This window comes from Haemorhous mexicanus, chromosome Z (assembly GCF_027477595.1).
Source record: "Haemorhous mexicanus isolate bHaeMex1 chromosome Z, bHaeMex1.pri, whole genome shotgun sequence".
Lineage (NCBI taxonomy): Eukaryota > Metazoa > Chordata > Aves > Passeriformes > Fringillidae > Haemorhous > Haemorhous mexicanus.
This window is the reverse complement of record NC_082381.1, coordinates 52,024,304-52,043,159: the sequence shown is the minus strand read 5'-3', so window position 1 is coordinate 52,043,159 and position 18,856 is coordinate 52,024,304. Positions and strand designations below refer to the sequence as shown.

General features: G+C 37.7%; 1 protein-coding gene across 6 annotated transcripts in view; it reads left to right on the top strand.

Annotated features, from left to right (window-relative positions):
* Nucleotides 1-18,856, top strand: part of NTRK2 (neurotrophic receptor tyrosine kinase 2) — a 194,530-nt gene that overhangs the window by 10,178 nt on the left and 165,496 nt on the right. For all 6 annotated transcript variants that reach the window (XM_059873527.1, XM_059873521.1, XM_059873524.1 and 3 more), the window contains exons 2-5: nt 8,084-8,158; nt 8,393-8,464; nt 14,422-14,490; nt 17,442-17,596. In XM_059873527.1, the coding sequence (XP_059729510.1) occupies nt 8,084-8,158; nt 8,393-8,464; nt 14,422-14,490; nt 17,442-17,596 (371 nt within the window). The remainder of the gene's footprint in view (nt 1-8,083; nt 8,159-8,392; nt 8,465-14,421; nt 14,491-17,441; nt 17,597-18,856) is intronic.

Sequence of the window (18,856 nt, the reverse complement as noted above, 5' to 3'; positions counted from 1 at the left end):
GGAGCATTGCATATATCACACAGCAGAACAAACAAATACAAAGAGAAAACTCAGAGTAACAGGATGGTTGTCTGGGTGTACCATTGTGACCGAGAATTTGCTCAAAATCAAACTGGCCTAGTACAGGAATGTGGAAAGGAGACAGTAGCAGCAATGTGGCAGTCAGCACAAGTATTAGAAATATTCTGGATTCTGACAATTGTGCATAATAAACACATCATTATGCTAATATATGCAGTGCAAGTAAGAAACTACTTATATTAAATGAAGAACAGGATTCCTCAAGTGGAATAATGCTAATAGAAGAAGCTATGAATTCAAAAGCTTGGCCAGCTACAACGAAAAGTGGACTACACTATAATGTAAATAAATGTGGTAAAGTGAAATAGGAAACTATGAAGAGCATGTAAATGTGAAACAGTGAAGAATGCATCTGAAAGGTGCATCTGGAGGATGCATCAACAAATGATGTTGAAACGTTCTCTGACAAACACATAGGCTAAATTAAAGTGGTAAGATTGGTGTCATCATATAGAAAGTGGCAACCTCTTCTGGTGCTAGACAGCGTGAAGTAAACATGAAAAGGACAACCCATAACCCTTTTGGAATGCTTCAGTAACATAATGTGAAGTTCTATTCATGTATGTTTTTCATTATTAGACAACATTAGTAGACAACAGTGTCTTGGAGAAGACACAGATCTGTGATTAGGGCTGCAGAGGATGTTTCACAGGTCTTGGAAGGGAGTCTAGGAAACCAGTTGTGAACCATGGCAGCAGATGGTATCATCTGCAGAATGGAAAAACATCTACTTGTTGTGTTCTCTATGTAATAATTGCACGGAAAAGAGGTAGAGGTTATGACCACTTGTAGGCTCTCAGGACTTAAATAAAAACAGAAGAAAAACTTTTTGCTGGCTAATGGAAAAGGGACTATGTTTTGAGATGTCAAGAGTCAAATTGCTCAGCAAATGTAATGTATTAACAAGATATAGATGGATTTTCCTGGATAGAGGGCTTTAAATTTTGCATCTTCGCTCCACCCTTTGGAAGTACTGCCTTTTGATCTGTATCTACCATGAAGTGCACTGCATGCAGTGAATGAGACATCAAACAGGGTAGCAGTTGCAGAAATATGTCTTAATGATCCAGTGATCCAGAGCAGACTGATTGGAGTATTTGATATTCTAATAGCCAGTAATTTTAAACTGAATGAAGCCAAATATTAATGTCAAACAGTGGGAATTGTATTTGTGGGAGAAGACTGACTTTAAAGGAGATTTCAGAAGGAATGTCTTATGTTGTCTCAAAGGAATAGAGTCAAGGAATAGTGAATATGTCAGAACCCAGAGACAGGAAAAAACTGTTGTGGGGAGTACTGCTATATATCAGAAGTACTATCTAATTCCAAAGGATGTGCAGCTACCTAAGACATCTCTTCCAGAAAGTCACTGAGTATGGGCACCTGAAAGAAAGAGAATTCCAAGGTTTTGACAGCAACCAAGAAGCTTTAATGTTTTGATTCACTGAGGGACTTAAAAAGATGCATGTAAGGGATGGCTGTCTGAAATCTTACTGTGCTCTTGTGGATTGGATGTTTTTCCATTCTCATTTGCATCAAGGCCTGTGACAGCTATAGAGATCATGTATGCAAGTGCTGAAAAGAGAGTATTTGCATTACTACTTTTTGAAAACTAGGTGGTTCTGCAGGAGAAAGAAGTGTCATTTATATTTGTATTTATTCATTCCTTTGAGATGTTCTTTCATCCTTGCAAGGAAATAATAACATCATCCACAACAACAATAATAAAGATTAGTCTTATGGCTGCTTTCTGTTGAGAAATAATGGAAAGCCACCTTCACTACTCTCCTTTTGTGTGTTAATTTACTGTGTGATTTTTAGCATATATATCATAAAGGGTCTGTATGGGAGTTTAAGCCTCATCCTAGCAATCTGCATAGATTATTTCATACACTGGGGATGAAAACGTGTTTTGAAGATAAGTATAAGGTCAGAGATTTGGATATATCTTTTAGAATAATAGGTCATTGTTTGCCCTTCTGACAATAAAAAAGAATATTAACATTTCCAAAATATCTTTGCTAGGGAAAAACAAGTCTGTAGCTGTCATGTGTTCCTGGAAAAACATCAAAAATTCATGTCTTGATACAATATAAAATGTACAAACTTGGGGTCTCTACATGGAGAAAATACTTAAATAAGCTCTACATACATTTGGGGGAAAGTAATTCTGAAGATGGAGCTCATCAAGAGCATAAATCTTAAATCTGAAAGCTGCATGAAATGTCTTGAGAGTTTGCTTGATTTGGTAGTCTGCTCTCTGAAGAGAATAAAACAAACACCTTGAAGTGAAACTGAAAACTTAAGTAAGACCAAGGGTATATTATGTTTCATTTTTCCTGTCTTACAGTAACTTTCTTTAAACTTTGCATTCCAGGCATATTCATTTATTTTTACTTTTGCCTTCATGCTGTGAAGCAGCAACTGAGGTTGGCTGGAAACTTCCCATTTTCCAGGCATGGACTTACCATTTTCCAGGCAGTTGTAGTCATTAGCAGGAGCACAGATCTGCTCCCGGAGTGCCAAAACAAGATTGGTATCTCCACTGAATTCCTGCTTTCTTCTGCTTTAAACTGGTGGGTTGGCACTAATTGTTTGAGATGATGGCTTTGGAGAATCAATTTGCAGTGGCAGCTATGTGCTACTAATTGGATAATAGTATACTGTTGTGGCACAGAATGTCTGGGCCCTGTTGCCTCCTGGCAGTTGACACAGCCACCATCAAGAACAGGGAATTCTTGAAATTAACTGATCTCTGACATGGTCTGTGAGACGCTGAGTTCCAGACTGTCCTGAACAATGCATGACCTGAGTATGGGATGTGTGTAGTGCAGGATTTGCTGAAAAAATGTGCATGCCTGTGTCTGTGAAGAAAGATCCCAGAGATAATTATGTTGTCTCCAGAGCTGCTGTACTGGCACGTGGAGAGCTATTTCCTGAACTCTTCTGTGACTTGTGGTTAAATACTCTAAATGTGAGGAAAAAGCCCTTAGGGAACCTGTGATAGTGGCAACCAGTTTTTCACTCTTTGAAACTCAGGGTGATTCACGGTTTAAAACAAACAAACAAAAAACCAAAACAGAACAAGAAAAAAAACCCTGAAAACCACTGCAACACTTGCTCAGAATTTGTCAGGAGACACTGGGCAGCCAAAGGAGGAGTCAAGCACTGGTAAAATTTCTGAATGTTATGTAGGTCCACCGTGGATAGTCTTGACACACTGCATCTTTCCTGAGTTATATGGCACGATCCTCTAGCAGCAGAGTTTCTGTTTCCTGAAGTTATCCTCATTAAATCTCGTACTTATGGTACCAGATGGAGGAAGCAAAATAGAATAAAATAATTGGAGTAAGCTTGTGTATTTGTAGAATATTTGCTGGATTTGGATGTCTGTATCACACTCATTGCTTGTTAGGCATTTCCTTCCTAGAGGAAGGTTAGTCCTATGCAGCAAGATTTCTTGATTGTGCAGAGATTATAGCATTGATGCCTACATCTGTCTAAAACTTTACATTCCTGATATGCAACTTGTGTAGCTCTGTGCTTAATTTTCCACTGTGAGTTTGTGGCACTTCAGCATTATTTTAAACTTGGTTTCAGGGGGGCTACAAATGTAACCCAGTTCAATATGCCAGGTTTCATTAAGTATTGTATCAAGTTTACAAATTTTATGTGATCTTAATGTGTAATAATGAATCAGTCTGCCTTTGTTGAAAATGCCTCTGAGTTTTAGCCTACCTTTTAAAGAACTTGGTATCACATTTGAATTTGTAAGAAGATATGGCACCAGGGAAGACTGCAATGTTTAATTCTCAATATTAACATACAGCTCTTACAGTAGTCTAGACTAGGGACATATGTGACCTGTCATTAAATGGTAATTAATCTACTGACAGTTCGATGTCTGAAGTATGCTGCCTTTGTCCCCTAAAGACTTAGTGAAAAAACAACTTGGAATATAAAGTTTTTCTATAGTTCAGAGTTCAGTTCATTTCACCAGTGAGTGTTTATTAACTTTAAAATCTTTTTTGTATTAACTAGAGCTAGACCTATAATTGATTTATTTTTTGGAGTGTTAAGAAAATACGTTTCCCATAAAGGGATTGTTTTGGCAACAGAAATACTTCTGGAGCTGCATTACAGTGTTATTTGCTTGCATCTATGTTGTTAAGCCTAGCATGTGCTAGTTTTTTTTCCAACATGTCCTTATAGCTCCAGATGGAGTAGTATACCTTAACATACATGAAGCAGGAGGAAATAGAGTAAGCAAGTTAGGAAGGCATATTTCTGCTGGCCTTTTATATTCAGGTTAAGGAAAATATTTGAAAGTTGGCATGGAATCCATTTTTGAAATTACTAAGGAACATTAAATAATCTAGATGGCTTTAAACATCAGAACCCACTTTCTCTTCATGCTTTTGCAGTTCAGAAGCTGCTTCACTGATGTGAAACATAATCTGTATCCTTTCATTTTTATAATGAGCATAAGTGAAGACCACCCTCTCAAAGGAGACTTACTTGGAGGAGTTTACTCTTATATATAAGGATTTTAAACTATTGTTTCCAAAATGTTGTGACAGTGGTGAAGTGTGAGTGTGTGACATTATTCTGTAGCTGCTGAAGTGTGGTGAGATGAACATGCTGTTGTAGGTTGCAATGTGCAACCTAGGTGTGTGACTCTGAATCCCTTTATTAGAATTATTCAGTAGTTGACAATGGTAAGATTAAATTAAGGGTCTGAAGATAATTGTTGTTTACTGATTACTCATTGAAGGAGATGCAGAATGCTACGGTATAATCAAGAAAATAGCTTTGTAGGCAGCTAAGGGCTTGATTTAGAGCGGCAGCCAGTATTTGTGAACTGATATATGTGGTCTGTCTGGTGCTATCCAGCCAGGTTCTGGCAGTGCAACAGTGCTGTGGTGTGCAGTGGGAGCTTCCAAGCTCTTCACGTGACTTCAGCCAGCTGTGAGTCAGTATGTTTTTCTCTTGTGCTACAGTAAAAATGTTCCGTTAAAGAATAGGGTTGATATTCTTAAGGGCAGGCAGGCAAATTACATTTCTCCATGTCGCCCACTCCAAGTCAAAGCTTTTAGAGTATTAATGTTTGATGATAAGTAACATTAAGGTAAAGTAGTTGTGAAGAAGGTAAAAATAGACTTCAGTTAGGGAGAGGTTTCACTTCAGATCTCCCTCTAAATTAAACAGAAGAGCAACTTCTCTTATAGGGTACAACTACATCATTCTACTCTTTTCTTTCTCACTGCTGTGACATAGCTGCAAAGGTTTAGCTTGAAACAGACTTGTTAAGTGAGTAGGGAAGTGTAAGAGGATGTGACCTGCTTGTGGTAAATTATGTCTGTCCACTCTTTCTTCAAGGATTTCCAAGTGCATGAATTTTGCTTTACTGTTGTGTTCTGTACTGAGAGCGCTTTTACAAGTGTATTGCAGAGGAGTTATTGAATTAGTTGCACTTGGACAAAAGTTCTTCTGGGTCCCAACCAGTATGGTTGTGGAAAAGCAATGGTTTTTTTGGTTCTTTCAGCTAGAAACTGGAATTATAAATCATTTATCTTAGAGAAACCAGTACCAGCTCAAAGTAAAGAATGCCTTGCTCTCCCCCACCTAGGTTTTCTTCTAAGGGGTGCAATAAGAGAAGGAAAGAAGATACCACAAACTCATACTACTACTTCCCAAATATAATTTGTTTGGTCCCTGATGGACCAATACCAATCTTTTTATATAGATTGTGTGCTCATACTAAAATTTGTGTCTGATGTAAGTTGTGAAGCATCATTGGCTTTAGCAGAGCTGAACTATTTTACACTGAGGCTTAACACAGAATGTAATACACTAACAAATTTTTGTGCAACATTGTAAGTTATGTCAAGTTTTGGAGTTTCTTGTAGTGAGTGGTTCTGGTTAAATATTTTTGTGATTAAAATTGCAGTATCAGATTTGGATTGTTGATATGTGTGTTTAAGTGATGGACCTGTGTTTTGGCAGTATGTGTCAGGTTTGTGGTTTTGGTATTTTTAAAATTTGTTTTTGTTTTGGTTTTTTTTGTTTTGTTTTTGGTTTTGTTTTGGTTTGGTTTTTTTGATAGCCTGATTCTTAGCTAGTGCAACTGGTTATTCTGTTTCTTTTCTTTAAATCTGAAACTCTTCACAATTTGCGTTTCACTGTCCATTTTCCTCAATATCTGCTCTTATGTGATTTCCCTATCTCTATTTGACCTTGACAGGATTACTGTTGTTTGATAACTGAGCACAGGATGAGGAAGGTACCTTTGAAACCTCTTGCGTAACTTTATTTTAGCATTATATGGTCCAAGTGGCAGAGAAGATGGATGATATTTAACTCAAAAATGAGTTCTTCAGGGCATGTTTAAAGGAAGTATGTTCATTGACTTGCACGACTCTTAGATGAAGGAATTAATAGATATTTATATACCATTTCATCACTATTACTTGGCAAAATACATAAACTTACCAACCCACAAAAAAACCCCAACCAAACAAAGTAGATTTGTATATATTGAGCTATTAAATTACTCTGTCTTAAAATTCAGGAAAGGAAACACGAAAAACAAAGGACTCATCTTCTAATGGGTACACTTTGTTAATCTTATTCTGAAAAGTCTTGCAGAACAGTCGATGTCATATGATGCTGTGCTAATGTGTTCCATCTAGCATCATGCATTCTTTTTACTGCCCTTCTTTTTCCCAAGGGACAATGGATGCCATTAGGGGAAACTTTTTACTTTTCCTGGTGCATGGTGAGAGCATAGCCCAAGTCAGAACTGCAGCTTTGGAGGAGAGCCCAGCCCAATTTAGGGGATTCTCAGGCTTCTGTTGGGATTTAGAAACACAGTGAATTTCTCTTAACAAGGCAATCTATGTACCAGCTCAAGTGCATGGATTGCCTTTGGAAGAGCAATATACCTTCTTACTAATTCACCAGTATTCCCTTTAAATAAATTCCAGAAAATGTTTTGAATGAAGAAAAGTTTTCTTCTAACAAAGAAAGACTCATTCATTTTAGGAGAACCTGCGTCTTTGGTTAGTTTGTGATGCATGTGAAAGCCCAAGATGTCAATCTGTCTTTAAGTTTTTCTGGGACTGGGCTAATATTTTGAAATGTATGGACTCTTTAGCAAGGCATCCCTTAAAATCAGGCATACTTTTCTGCCCATAATATCTGAAAAAATGCAGTTTCCACTGATTTCTTCTTCCTGGACTGTGTGATTTCCCCTGTGAAACTTTTTCTTCCTGTAGAAGAAGTAATGATTCATTTGCTGTGAGCATTTTAATTTCCAGTCTGTGGGATGTCACTGGTATTCGTAGATCTCACATGGTCATAATACAAAGGACTGGCTTGCATGCCCACATCCTTTTAGGCAGATATTAAGGATATATGAGTGGACTCAGTACTTTAGGCTAATACAGCAGTTTCTCGTCTCTTAATTTTTGCTTGTGTGTATAACATCATGAAGTACAACCTCTCCTTTCTCAATTTTCCTATTGCCACATCTTTTAAAAAGATCTGAAATTACTTTGTGTCAGGGAAGAAATAAGTGTAAAGAGGTGATTAAATTAACAACATGAGGGAAAAGACTAGGGAAGTATGATTGTCTCTTTTAAGTGGAGATAACTCCAGTACTACCTTTAAACTTGCCCCCATTGTTGTTGTTAAATCCATGGGATAAGGACATGTGTCTTGGAGAATGGTGGCATTGTAGTGTAGCTTTATTTGGCCTTCAGGCTGACTTGCTTTCTTCATTTACCCTGTGTAAAAATGAGCAGCTCCCTTGTCCCACAAAGTACCATTTAAACGATGAGGAAGATTTTAAGGAGCATTTTTGCTTTGCAGCTGGTCTAATTAGGACTTAGAACTAATTACAGTAGGTCAGCAATCATACATCAGTGCATGATTTCTGAACAGTCAGAAAGTCAAGGAGGGATCCACTTACATACTTCTTTCTGTTTTGCTTTTTCAACAGTTACATCGCAAACCAGCCAAATTTGGAAAGTATCAATGACAATGAGGTTGGATTTTATGTTGGACTTAAAAATCTGTGAGTATGAGATACATTTTATACAACTATTTTTTTCTGTATTTATTTTATAGAAGCATGTAGAGACCTTATCAAAATGTATGCCTAACTTTGTGTGTTACTGAGGAAAGTTGTAAATCTTGCAGCTCAGCCTTGTAGAGATTTCATCCAAACTCTTATTTTAATAGTTATTTTCATTACACTTTCCATCATATTTTAAATTAAACATTTTAGCTGCTTTATTTATTTTCCTAGGACCGTGGTGGATTCAGGCCTAAGATTCGTGTCCCGTCATGCATTTGTGAAAAATGTGAACCTACAATACATGTGAGTAAGAATAGTGTCTGTATTCTAAGTCAAAACTGCCCAACTCATGTTAATTTATTTATTGTTAATTTATTTCTATCTCTTACCATTTGCTTAATTTAAAAATATTTTAACAAGACAGATTTAGAATGGTCTTCTATTGTTAATTGCCCTTAAATAAGACACATATGGTAAGGAACTGGCAGATCATAAAAACCTAATGTGTGAAAAAGACCATCCAGTTTGTTATTCTGTCTCTAGAAGTGTACTGTGTCTTTTGTGATAAGTTATGTAGCACAAAGGGTGTGTCTCTTGAGGGTATGATGTCCACACTGTGCATCACACTCAGTGACATGGTTTTGACTAGCTCTAGTCTGATTTGATGAGCTGAACATATTTTAGCAGCTGCAGTGCAGGAGATACATACATGGAGCACAACTAATATTTTGATGAGTGTGTGTGCCCAGAGATTGTGATACAACTGTGAACTGAAGTCCTAGGGGTGACTGACTTAGAAAGCTCACTCAAGATCAGAACTAACGCACCCAGAGCAGAATGTAGGAATGATGTTGCTTTCACACCCAAACGTGATTTGTAGTTCATGACCTACAGGACGCAGAATTTGTACCTGTACAGCTTTTTGGCTGTGTTTTCCTAGATTTGTTATGCTTTAGATTTAGCAAAGGATGAACTGATCAAAGCTCTCTTTCTACAAGTTTTGTGCCTTTTGTGTGGGACAGCCATAGAGTAATTCACTTTGCTACTTACATGGGAAACTGTGGATCTAGACCAGTAAAACACTGAGATCATGTGAGTGGCTCAGTTCCTCACAAGTACCCTGTTTTAGCTAAATATTCCAAGTGTGTGCTTTAGTCCATACGTCTTCAATAGATGAACACTAACTTATATTAATATTTAATCAAACCCTTTGCTTTTATCCTAGTGAGATTGGGAAGACATAATCCAAACCTTGGCTTTGTAAGATACTTCCTTGAAAAGGAAAGAACTATTGAACAGAACAGAAGGTTCTGTTTGATTTGATTGCTTTGCTCATGAGGTGGAATCTCTTTCTGACTGGTGTTTTTTTAAAAACAGCAATTAATTTGTGTAAGGAAGTGGACATGAATGTCCATTTGTCTAGACAGTAATTGCTGTCCTTAATATGGAGCAGTCACCAGAGGAGTGTGAGCCAGATCTTGTGAGCCTGTGAAATTTATCACTTCATATAGTCATTAATAAAGAGCTTTTACTATAATAAGTTGGTAACATAAAGGAAGTATGTTCCAGAGTAAATTCAAGTGTTTGCCTGTGTAACAGTTGCTCAGTGAATTATGACTGTAAACTGTGAAACTCCATAAAGCCAAGTGAATGTGCACTGGCTGTGGAAATATGCAATAAGAACATGCTGTCTGAGGGGCATATTTGCAGAGAAAGATTTAGTGACTCTGCAGGGAAAGAAGTGGGATTCTCTCTCCATGCAATGAGGCAGAACAAAGCAAATTCAAGTCTGGCATCAAAAGGAAAATTGTATAACATTTTTACATCTTTTCCCCATTGCATTAGCCGCTCTGAGGGAATCTATTAGAATACTGTATATAGATTAGGACACCAAATCTACTCATCTTGAAAGATGCTACAGAGAAGAGCAGCAGAGCCAGAAGAAGCTTGCAAAGCAAGTAATATAAGGAGGCTCAGAGCCTGAGTATGTTCAGTGCAATAAAGAGAAGATTGAAAAGGAACATACATCATTGCAATAGGACAAAGAATAATGATCTGAAAATCAAAGAGGGTTGATTTAGATTAGATATAAGGAAGAAGTTTTTTGCAGTAAGGGTGATGAAACACTGTCACAGGTTGCCCAGAGTCATGCTGGATGCTTCAGCCCTGAAAGCATTCAGGGTTACATTGGATGGGGCTCGAAGCAAGCTGGTTTGGTTGAAGATGATGGAGAGTTGGAACTAGTCACCGTTAAAGGCCGCTAAACTAATCTATGTTTCTGCGCTTGTCTTATCTTTAAAAGAAGAGTAGTTACGATGAGGAAAGGAATCAGTTCTCTCCATGACCATGAGTACAGTGTAACAAATAATGAATTTAGTTTGGAGAAAGATCAATAGAATTTTGGAAGACCTTTCCAGCTGTCTGGGCAGGTAGACACTGCAGAAAGAGTGATAACTGCTATGATCCTCTTGAGAGGCTTTTTTGCCTGTTGCCTTAGGGAAATTGGTTTCATGCAGTCACAAAGTGTGTCTGTCTCCAGTGTTTGCTTTTAACCAAAATTTACACATGTAAACAAGTTTTCAGAAAACCTACTGTTGAACAGAACAGAGAGACCCTATCAAACTTACCACTTAAAGGAAAAGTATCACTGTACATATGTGAGCTGCTAGGCTTTACAGAATCCAGTTGGATAAGATGCCTTTAAAGTGTTTCAGCCATAGGAGGAGCTTCATTTGAGCATGCAATCAAACTGGGAATATGTACCTGCTAGTAAGCAGACTTTGGTAGAGCTGTAACTCATGAAGCTCCTTGTTAGAAACAAATTAGACTGACTTGACATCTGTTCGGTTGATATAGATGAGTTCTTGATGCAGAATACTTACATTATGAACCAGGAGATTATCCAGTCTCGTATTGTGTTTTCTTTTGGTGGGGATTTAGTAATATTGGCAGACACAGGATAAGCCCAGATAAGATGGAAAATATTAAGTGGCACCAGCTGCTCTAGATGCACAGGACAAGACAGTAAGTATAGAGAGAGGTATTTTTTACCGAGGCTGATCTGTTATCCCTGCAAAATGCATTTGTTTGTTTTCTTTGGCAAGTCATTATGCACACTAAAATGTTTCTGAAAGCCCCAGAGAATCATGGCTTGTTGTCATCAGCAATAAAAATCCTGTTGACTGCCTATGAAGGAAGTATAGCTCCTGTTGTGGTTGGGACAGTGAAAACTGTTAAGCACTAAAGGAATTTCATTTTGCAAGAGTAATGTACAGTACAGGTCTTTGAGAAGTCTTACATTTTATTTGAAAACAAATTTTTTACTATCCCATAAAGAAAACAAAAAACATTTTTCTGAATATTGAGGAAACTTTATAAGCATTAATTTTGTTGTGATGCTGTTACAGCTTTCTTTTTTGTTCTATGAAAAATCTTTTGATGTAGTTAAGGAGCTATATTATATAAAAGTAGTATTTATTTTGTGAATCATACAAGAGTATCAGTTTAAAAGAAGCTTATTAGCATGCATTTTCTCAAGCACTTTTTTGTCATTTCCTTATTTTTTTGGGAAAGTTTATGTAGCTTAGGTATCTTTCTAAAATTATCTATCATGAGACGATTTGAGTAATAACATAAACAACAGGAAAACAAATGTCCTAATAGATGCTATTAAAGTGTAATTAATAGCCTTGCTCATCTAATCTTGGTGTTTTCACTGCTTATAGACTCAAGTTAGCCAACAGTCTCATTTTACTAGTGCTGTAGTCTGTAAGCTTATTTGCTGCTAACAGTAATGGACCTGTGTAACACACATGCATGGTATATTGTCAGTGCCTTTAAATGGGAGAACATTTCACAGCAAGTGCCTATTTACAAAAACTTTTAAAAATAGTTGTTGTTGTGTGCCAGCCTGCGTCTAAGTGCATCACTGAATCACAGATTGTGAGTGTAGTGTATGTATACAGCTCGAGGTATCAAAATGTATTTGTATCTCTACACCGTTCAGGTTTAGGTAAGGCAGCCAAGGGAAACCATTTGAGATCAACCTTGCAGCAGATTTTGCCTTTTTTCCACACAGGGCTGGTTCCAGCCATAGGCAGAGCAGGGTGTTGCCTGTGGAGGGAGACTGAGTGTAGCAAAATGGCCATGTCTTCAACTCTTACCCCCAGTTCTCCTTAGATCTATTCCCTCCTTTCTTGCCTCCCCTTTTTAGAAGCACTATAGGTGATAGAACTCTGCCCATGATGCTAGCTCTGTAAGTCTTCATGTGGTTTCTTAGTCTGGTTTTGCTCTACTCATATTGCCACTGGTTTGCTTTTAGCTGAATTAGGGCTAGCAAGTTTAAAGTGAGCTTGATATTTTCATGTAAAATACAGGCATACTTTTGACTGAATCTGGGTCCTCTCCTTAAGTTTAGCTTTGGGGCCAGGCTCTGTACTCTTGACTATTTTTTCTTCTATAATAAAGAAAGCCCTTAGAACCTCACATGTATTTTCTTTGGGCTGCTTGCTGTGGTCTTTTTGTGTGCAGTTGAATTGGGAAATTAATTCATATTCTCTTTCCATGAGAGTGGAAGTGAGATCATGAACTTCTTCAAAATAACCCCAGCAGTGATTTTTTTCACTTAACATGAATTAAGGAGACCACAGTAGGCATCTCTGTAGTCAATAATAAGGGATCATTTTATGAAAAAAAATATATATAAAATTAAATTTACTGTCAAAATATTGCTTAAGGTGATAAATTTACCGCAGTGGTCTGCAGGTAAAGCTCACTATATCTGGTTGTCTTTTGGGAAAGGTAGGATTTATTTGATCTGCAGGTAAGAGAGGCATGCCTTGTCTGGCAGTACCACAGGGGCCTCCATACATGCTGCTTGTCAGTGTGGGAACAGGAGTGATCTTCCTGTGTGGTGAGTGAAGAATTTCCCATGGATAGATGGGGTTTGATGTGGCTCCGTGTTGGACGCAAAGCCCAAGTCAGTATGAGGATCCTGGTTCTTTTATTCAAACTCCCAACACAAAGCATGTGCATACTTGGAAAAAAATGCATAGTGACAGTTTTGCTTAAACATAGCTTCTGTTCTATATGCTTAAACATAACTTCTGTTCTATTGCTCCTTATTGTTGATTTATCTGATCAGGGTCCCTGAGTTCGGCTGACTAATGAAAGAGTAGTTCTTGTGTTTCGCTCTCACGTGTAAGGACCAGTCAGTTTGAAACTTCAGGATCTTCTTTGCCAGAAGGAATCAGTGATGAAGTATAATCTCTTTGATTCTGCTCAAAACATTTTTAGAATATCCAGCTTGTAATTTATGTGAAAATTATCTTGTACTCAAAAATCAACATTTGAAAGTTTAGAAGTAAACACTGTGTTCTTTAATCAGATTAAAAAAAAATAAATTTAAATCCAGGGTTTAGATGCAATGCAGCACTAAGTGTGGAGCCCCTATGGCACCTTTATAACACCACATAAAACTCTTGGTATTTTGGTTCATAACACCAATCTGTGCTTTACTGCTGGCAGTTAAACAGTTTACTGCTCTCACTATTTTTAATTCATAGATTGATAAGACTGTACAAAAACAGCATTTTTTTGCTTTGGGGTGGAGAAAGTAGTTTTGTAAGCTGTGAGGGGAGGAGTATTTCTGGTTCCGATCAACATTTCTTTGCTCTGCATAATGGGAGAAGACCTTTCACTTAATTACCACTGGAAACCGTAAATGCTTAATTGACATAAAAAAGCCCAATACAGGCATTTTACAGTTTTCCTTTTGATCTTCCGTGTGGGTGCATATTGCACATGCAATTTGAAAAGAACAACTAAAAAGCTCTGATGTGGATGTGTGCTAGCATGTGAGGAGGGCTTATATGAGTTCAGAGTTTGGTGCAGCGTCAAAGAAAGGGATACACCCATTTCACATGAATAAATTGAGCATATAATTAACACCTGGACTTTCCAAAATACTTTTGAAACACAGTTAAATCTGCTGCTTTTCTGCAATTGACAAAGTGCTAAAAATGAAAATATTGATCCCTGTTGAGTTTGATTTTGAATGTTCTTGACATTAGATGCTGACTGGACTCAAGCCCTTGAAACCCTTCAAACCATCAAGATTGAACACTACCCTTTTGCCATTGAAGTCAAAGGACTTTTAGAGCTGGTTCTAGTTCTTAATTGCTTTTTCAAGAGAGACAAACTGTATTTTTAGTGTAAGAAGAAGCAATTCTAATTAATGCAATCCTTCTCTTTTTCCATAGCAATTTATCCAGAAACAAGCTCTCGAGTTTGTCCAAGAAGCCTTTTCGCCATCTGGGTTTGTCTGATCTGTAAGTTGTCATTTCTTAAAATATAAGTTTATTTTTGGCTGGAATGGAAGAATAACACTTCAAAGTTTGTTCTCTTGAAGGTAGAGGAATTAGAAGTGCAGTTCTGGTCCAAAGAAAGCATCAATTCTGAACACTTAAATGCAGAGAAATTTTCATTCCAGGGCTTCAAGAATGTTAAGTATATATTTTAAAGCAATGTAGAGGTCAAAATAGCCTCTTCCTTCAACTTTAAAATATTTTATTGTGAGATTATTTCACACAAAACTACTGGTGTTGATTTAAGTATTTGAACTAGTGAAAATACTGTCTTTCACACATTTTCATATAAGACTATCTCTCATATTCTAATAGTGGTGTGGCTGGCTATTTAAGAGTATGTTTATTTTCTCAAATTCTTGAGTTGAGCTGTGCTTTATTTACTTGATTAGCAATGAAAGCACTGGTAAACAATTCTTTATTGATTTTTTTCAATACTAACATTTTTATTCTCTGTTACATCTGCCATATTTTCTTATTTATACATGTTCCAAAATTTTGGTCATCCTGTGCATTCTCTGCTAATACGCAGAGAGCCTGCAGGACTTCTGGGATATCTGGTGGCTGCAAAGGAGAGGGAGGGGGCTCTCCTGGATCTCAGAGCAGAGTCAGAATTTGTCGAAAGTGCCAATCCAAGTATGAATTGCCTGACATGCAATCCTAGTCCTTTTCTGGTGAATTCCAGCATGTGAGAAGTGAAATGCGCAAATCTCAGTGGCACAAAAAGAGGTTATGCCCCTTAGGTATATTTTGTTGATAATTAAGTTGGTATAATTATTTTCTTTATGGCCCTGGGAACACTGCTCACTGGAAAATTCTTTAATAACGTGAGTTGAGCTCTCTAATGAGGAGACTAGCTAGTTGCAAAGCTCTCCCATTGCTCCATGTACTTTGTTGTTCTGTTGCTTCTGCATGAAGAAGCAGAACAAATGTAGTGGGACTGAACCAGATACGGGGAAAATGGATAGTGTGAAGGTTAAAGAGAGTACTGTTTGAGATATGGAGACAATGCATGATGATGTACAAGTTGAGAGAAAAAGGGGATACAAAATTGAGGTAGAGTTTTGTGGGCTTGGGAGAGGGAGTGTAGGACTAGACAAACTGAAGTTATGCAAACAAATGTTGTGGTAAAGTGAGATAAACAGATGGGGGAAAATGAGGAAAAGAAAGTGGAGGGATAAAAGCAGAGCCTGAAAAGAGAACAAGCAGTGATGAAATCATAGTTGAATAATTCTGTTGATAAGTGTTTAATACATAGCTGCAAGATCAGAAAAAGGAGAGAAGGAAGTATGTTGGTAGGTGAATCTGAGATATGAATTTTGCCATAAATAGCTTCTGAAGAACTTCCCCTCAATCTGACAAACAAGTATGTTTGTCCTGTCAGTACCTTTGCATATCAAAATGTAAAGGGGTGAGAAGTTTAGAATAAAGGGAAGTAGAGGATACTCTCCAGGTATTACAGAGAAGGAGATGCCACTTTGGAAGGTTTCTTCCTAGGAATTTGCTTACTATAGGTCAGAATTTTTCTTTCACACAAGTGTCTGTAGAGGGGCATTATGTGTCCAACATCCTGCCAATGATGTGCCCAACTCCTTAAATGGGTTTAGCACAAAATAAAACACTAGAAGACAACTGCTCAGCCATTGGTCAAGAGAAATTTCTCTTTACCAGGAAGCCATAGGATGAAAGAGAAGATAGAAGTAAAAGTCACTTTTTGAAAATGCATGAGATAGGCTTTGACTCAAGGAGTTACCATGTTCATATTATGTCTTGTGCAAAAAATTTTTGTTCATGCTGCATGTTAAAGTCCAGAGGATGACTTCTGTGAATACAAATTGATCCTTCAGACACTTGTGAGGATCCCTGGAGTTGTTTCTCCTCAAAGAACTTGAGATGGCTTTTGGGGGAACTGCTCTAATAAGACAATTTTTTCATTATTTGCACACTTCATGTCTCCAGGAGGCATTTGTGAGCATAGATTCTGCAAGAAACTTGAGCCTTTGTTCGTCAAAAATACCTGTGAAACTTTGTTAAGAATGACTGTTCTCCTGGTAATGAAATGCCTTAAACAGACACTTCCTCACCCACTTTATTGGATCTTGTGTATGCCAGTAGAAGGAAAAATAATACTGGTTGCTCTTTATGTAGATATGCTTCCGTTCATATTTTACATGTATGTAATTGCATTACACTGCTGTGTAGTTTTATTAAATATTAAAACTGCAATTTGTTAAGTTTGCTAACCTGTGGTTTAAGTTCCATGCATGGTACTGTATCAATTTCAATTTCAGGGCCAATTTTTCATTTAGTATTTCTTCATGACATTGCCGACAGTTTTACTGTGAGTTTTTTCTAGAGTGTTGTAGCAGATGAATTTTAAAGATTTGGCAAAATCCTTTTTTGTGATTAAAGTTGGTAAAGTGTGTGTATAATCCAAGACTGTTTGACTTTATAAAGAATTTACCACTCCACAGCAGTAAACCATTTCCGAGGTAACTGAGTGGTGGCTCGTGTGTAGAAGAGATGAATTCTAGTCACTTCCTGATTTATTAAATAAAATGGATCTTCTTGAGTGGCCGTTCTCCATGGGCTCCTGACTTTCACTGATGAATTTAAAATAGTAGCCAAATCCCTTGTGTGGTCTCTCCTGCCTATGATATTCTGGGCCCTCAGTGGACGCAGCGCTTAATTCCCTACACGGAAACTGTTAAGTTGTTAACTTACTCTGCACTGAGCTTACCAGGGGTGCAAGTGTTATGTCTCTTAATTAAAGGGTTCATCCTAGCTTCCTTAACCTTCCTAACCAACTTGAGTTTTCGCCCAGCTGAATGCTTGGAGCCCCCCTCCCCCTCATTTTTTTTCCTATATGCGTGGCACATTTAACCTTCTGAAAAAATTGGTGTTTTTTCCTGTAGGATATTGGTGGATAATCCATTCAAATGTTCCTGTGAAATCATGTGGATCAAGAAATTTCAAGAGACCAAGTTTTACACAGAAACTCAGGACTTATATTGCATAGATGACAACAATAAGAAGACAGCCTTGCTGGATATGAAGGTCCCGAACTGCGGTAATATTCTTTTAACATAAAACTACTGCTAAGTTATTATGAGCCAGGGAAAAACAAACAGGATTTTCTACAAAGTACTTCTCAGGATGTCAACAGTGCTCTAAAGGAAAGGTTGATGGTCTGTCAGTGGTTTTTCGTCCCACATGGGATGGTTCTTGGAACTTCATACAATTACAGAATCACAGAATATCCTGAGTTGGAAGGGGCCCATCAGGATCATGGAGTCCAACTCCTGGCCCCGCACAGGACACCCCAAGAGTAACACCATGTACCCAAGAGCATTCTCCAAATGCTTTTTGAAGTCAGACAGGACTGGGACCAGTTCCATGGGGAGCCTGTTCCAATGCCCAACCACACTCCTGATATCTAACCTAAACTTCCCCAACTCATCTTCATACCATTTCCTTGTGTCCTGTCATTGGTTACAAGTGAGAAGAGATTAGTGCCTGCCCCTCCTCTTCCCCTTAGGAGGAAGTTGAAGACCTCAATGAGGTCTTCTGTCAGTCTCTTCCAGGTTAAGTGACCTCAGCCACAACTCATATGGCTTCCCTCAAGGCCCTTCACCAGTTCGTGTAAACCTGTTCGTTTTTCTCTTGATCCTTTAAGAATGTACCATTATTCAAGTGCAGAGAAACAGAATACTGATTATAGATAGCAAACAAGTATTATACAGAATGCATTTGCCTTTGTTGAACTAAATATTAGTGTTTCCAAACTCAATAGACATTGATAGCTCAGTTTTACCTAGTTGAATTTTTTTCAGGTGTTTATAGTTAGTGAAGTCTCTATTTTCCTTCAAAAATACTAGTATTAGGGCCATAGGAAGAAAAGTCAGAACTACATGCCACTTGAGACAAATTAGCAAGAGCTCTGTTCTCCATGCTAGTGAAACTCTACTGGGTTCACTTTAAAGGTCATACAAAAGAGTTATATCAAACTTAAATCTGTGGCATGTTGCAACATACTGTTTTCAGATACATGGATCTAGAAAAATTTGAAAAATTATATAACAAAAAGGTGATCTCCTTTCCTTTTTTATATAGGGGAATACCTATATAATACCCTTTCCCCAGCTGTTCCAGGACCATACATAGGCAGTTTTGCTGCCTGTGTATGGTCTTGGGACAGCTGGGGAAAGGTTTGACTCACTAGCTGGAGATTTCTCCTCCTGTGTATATGAGGGGCAGAAATGGGGTTTTTCTAACATGATGTCACATCTGCTGTACTCTAGAAGCAGAGTGGGAAACTTGGGTCCCCAGC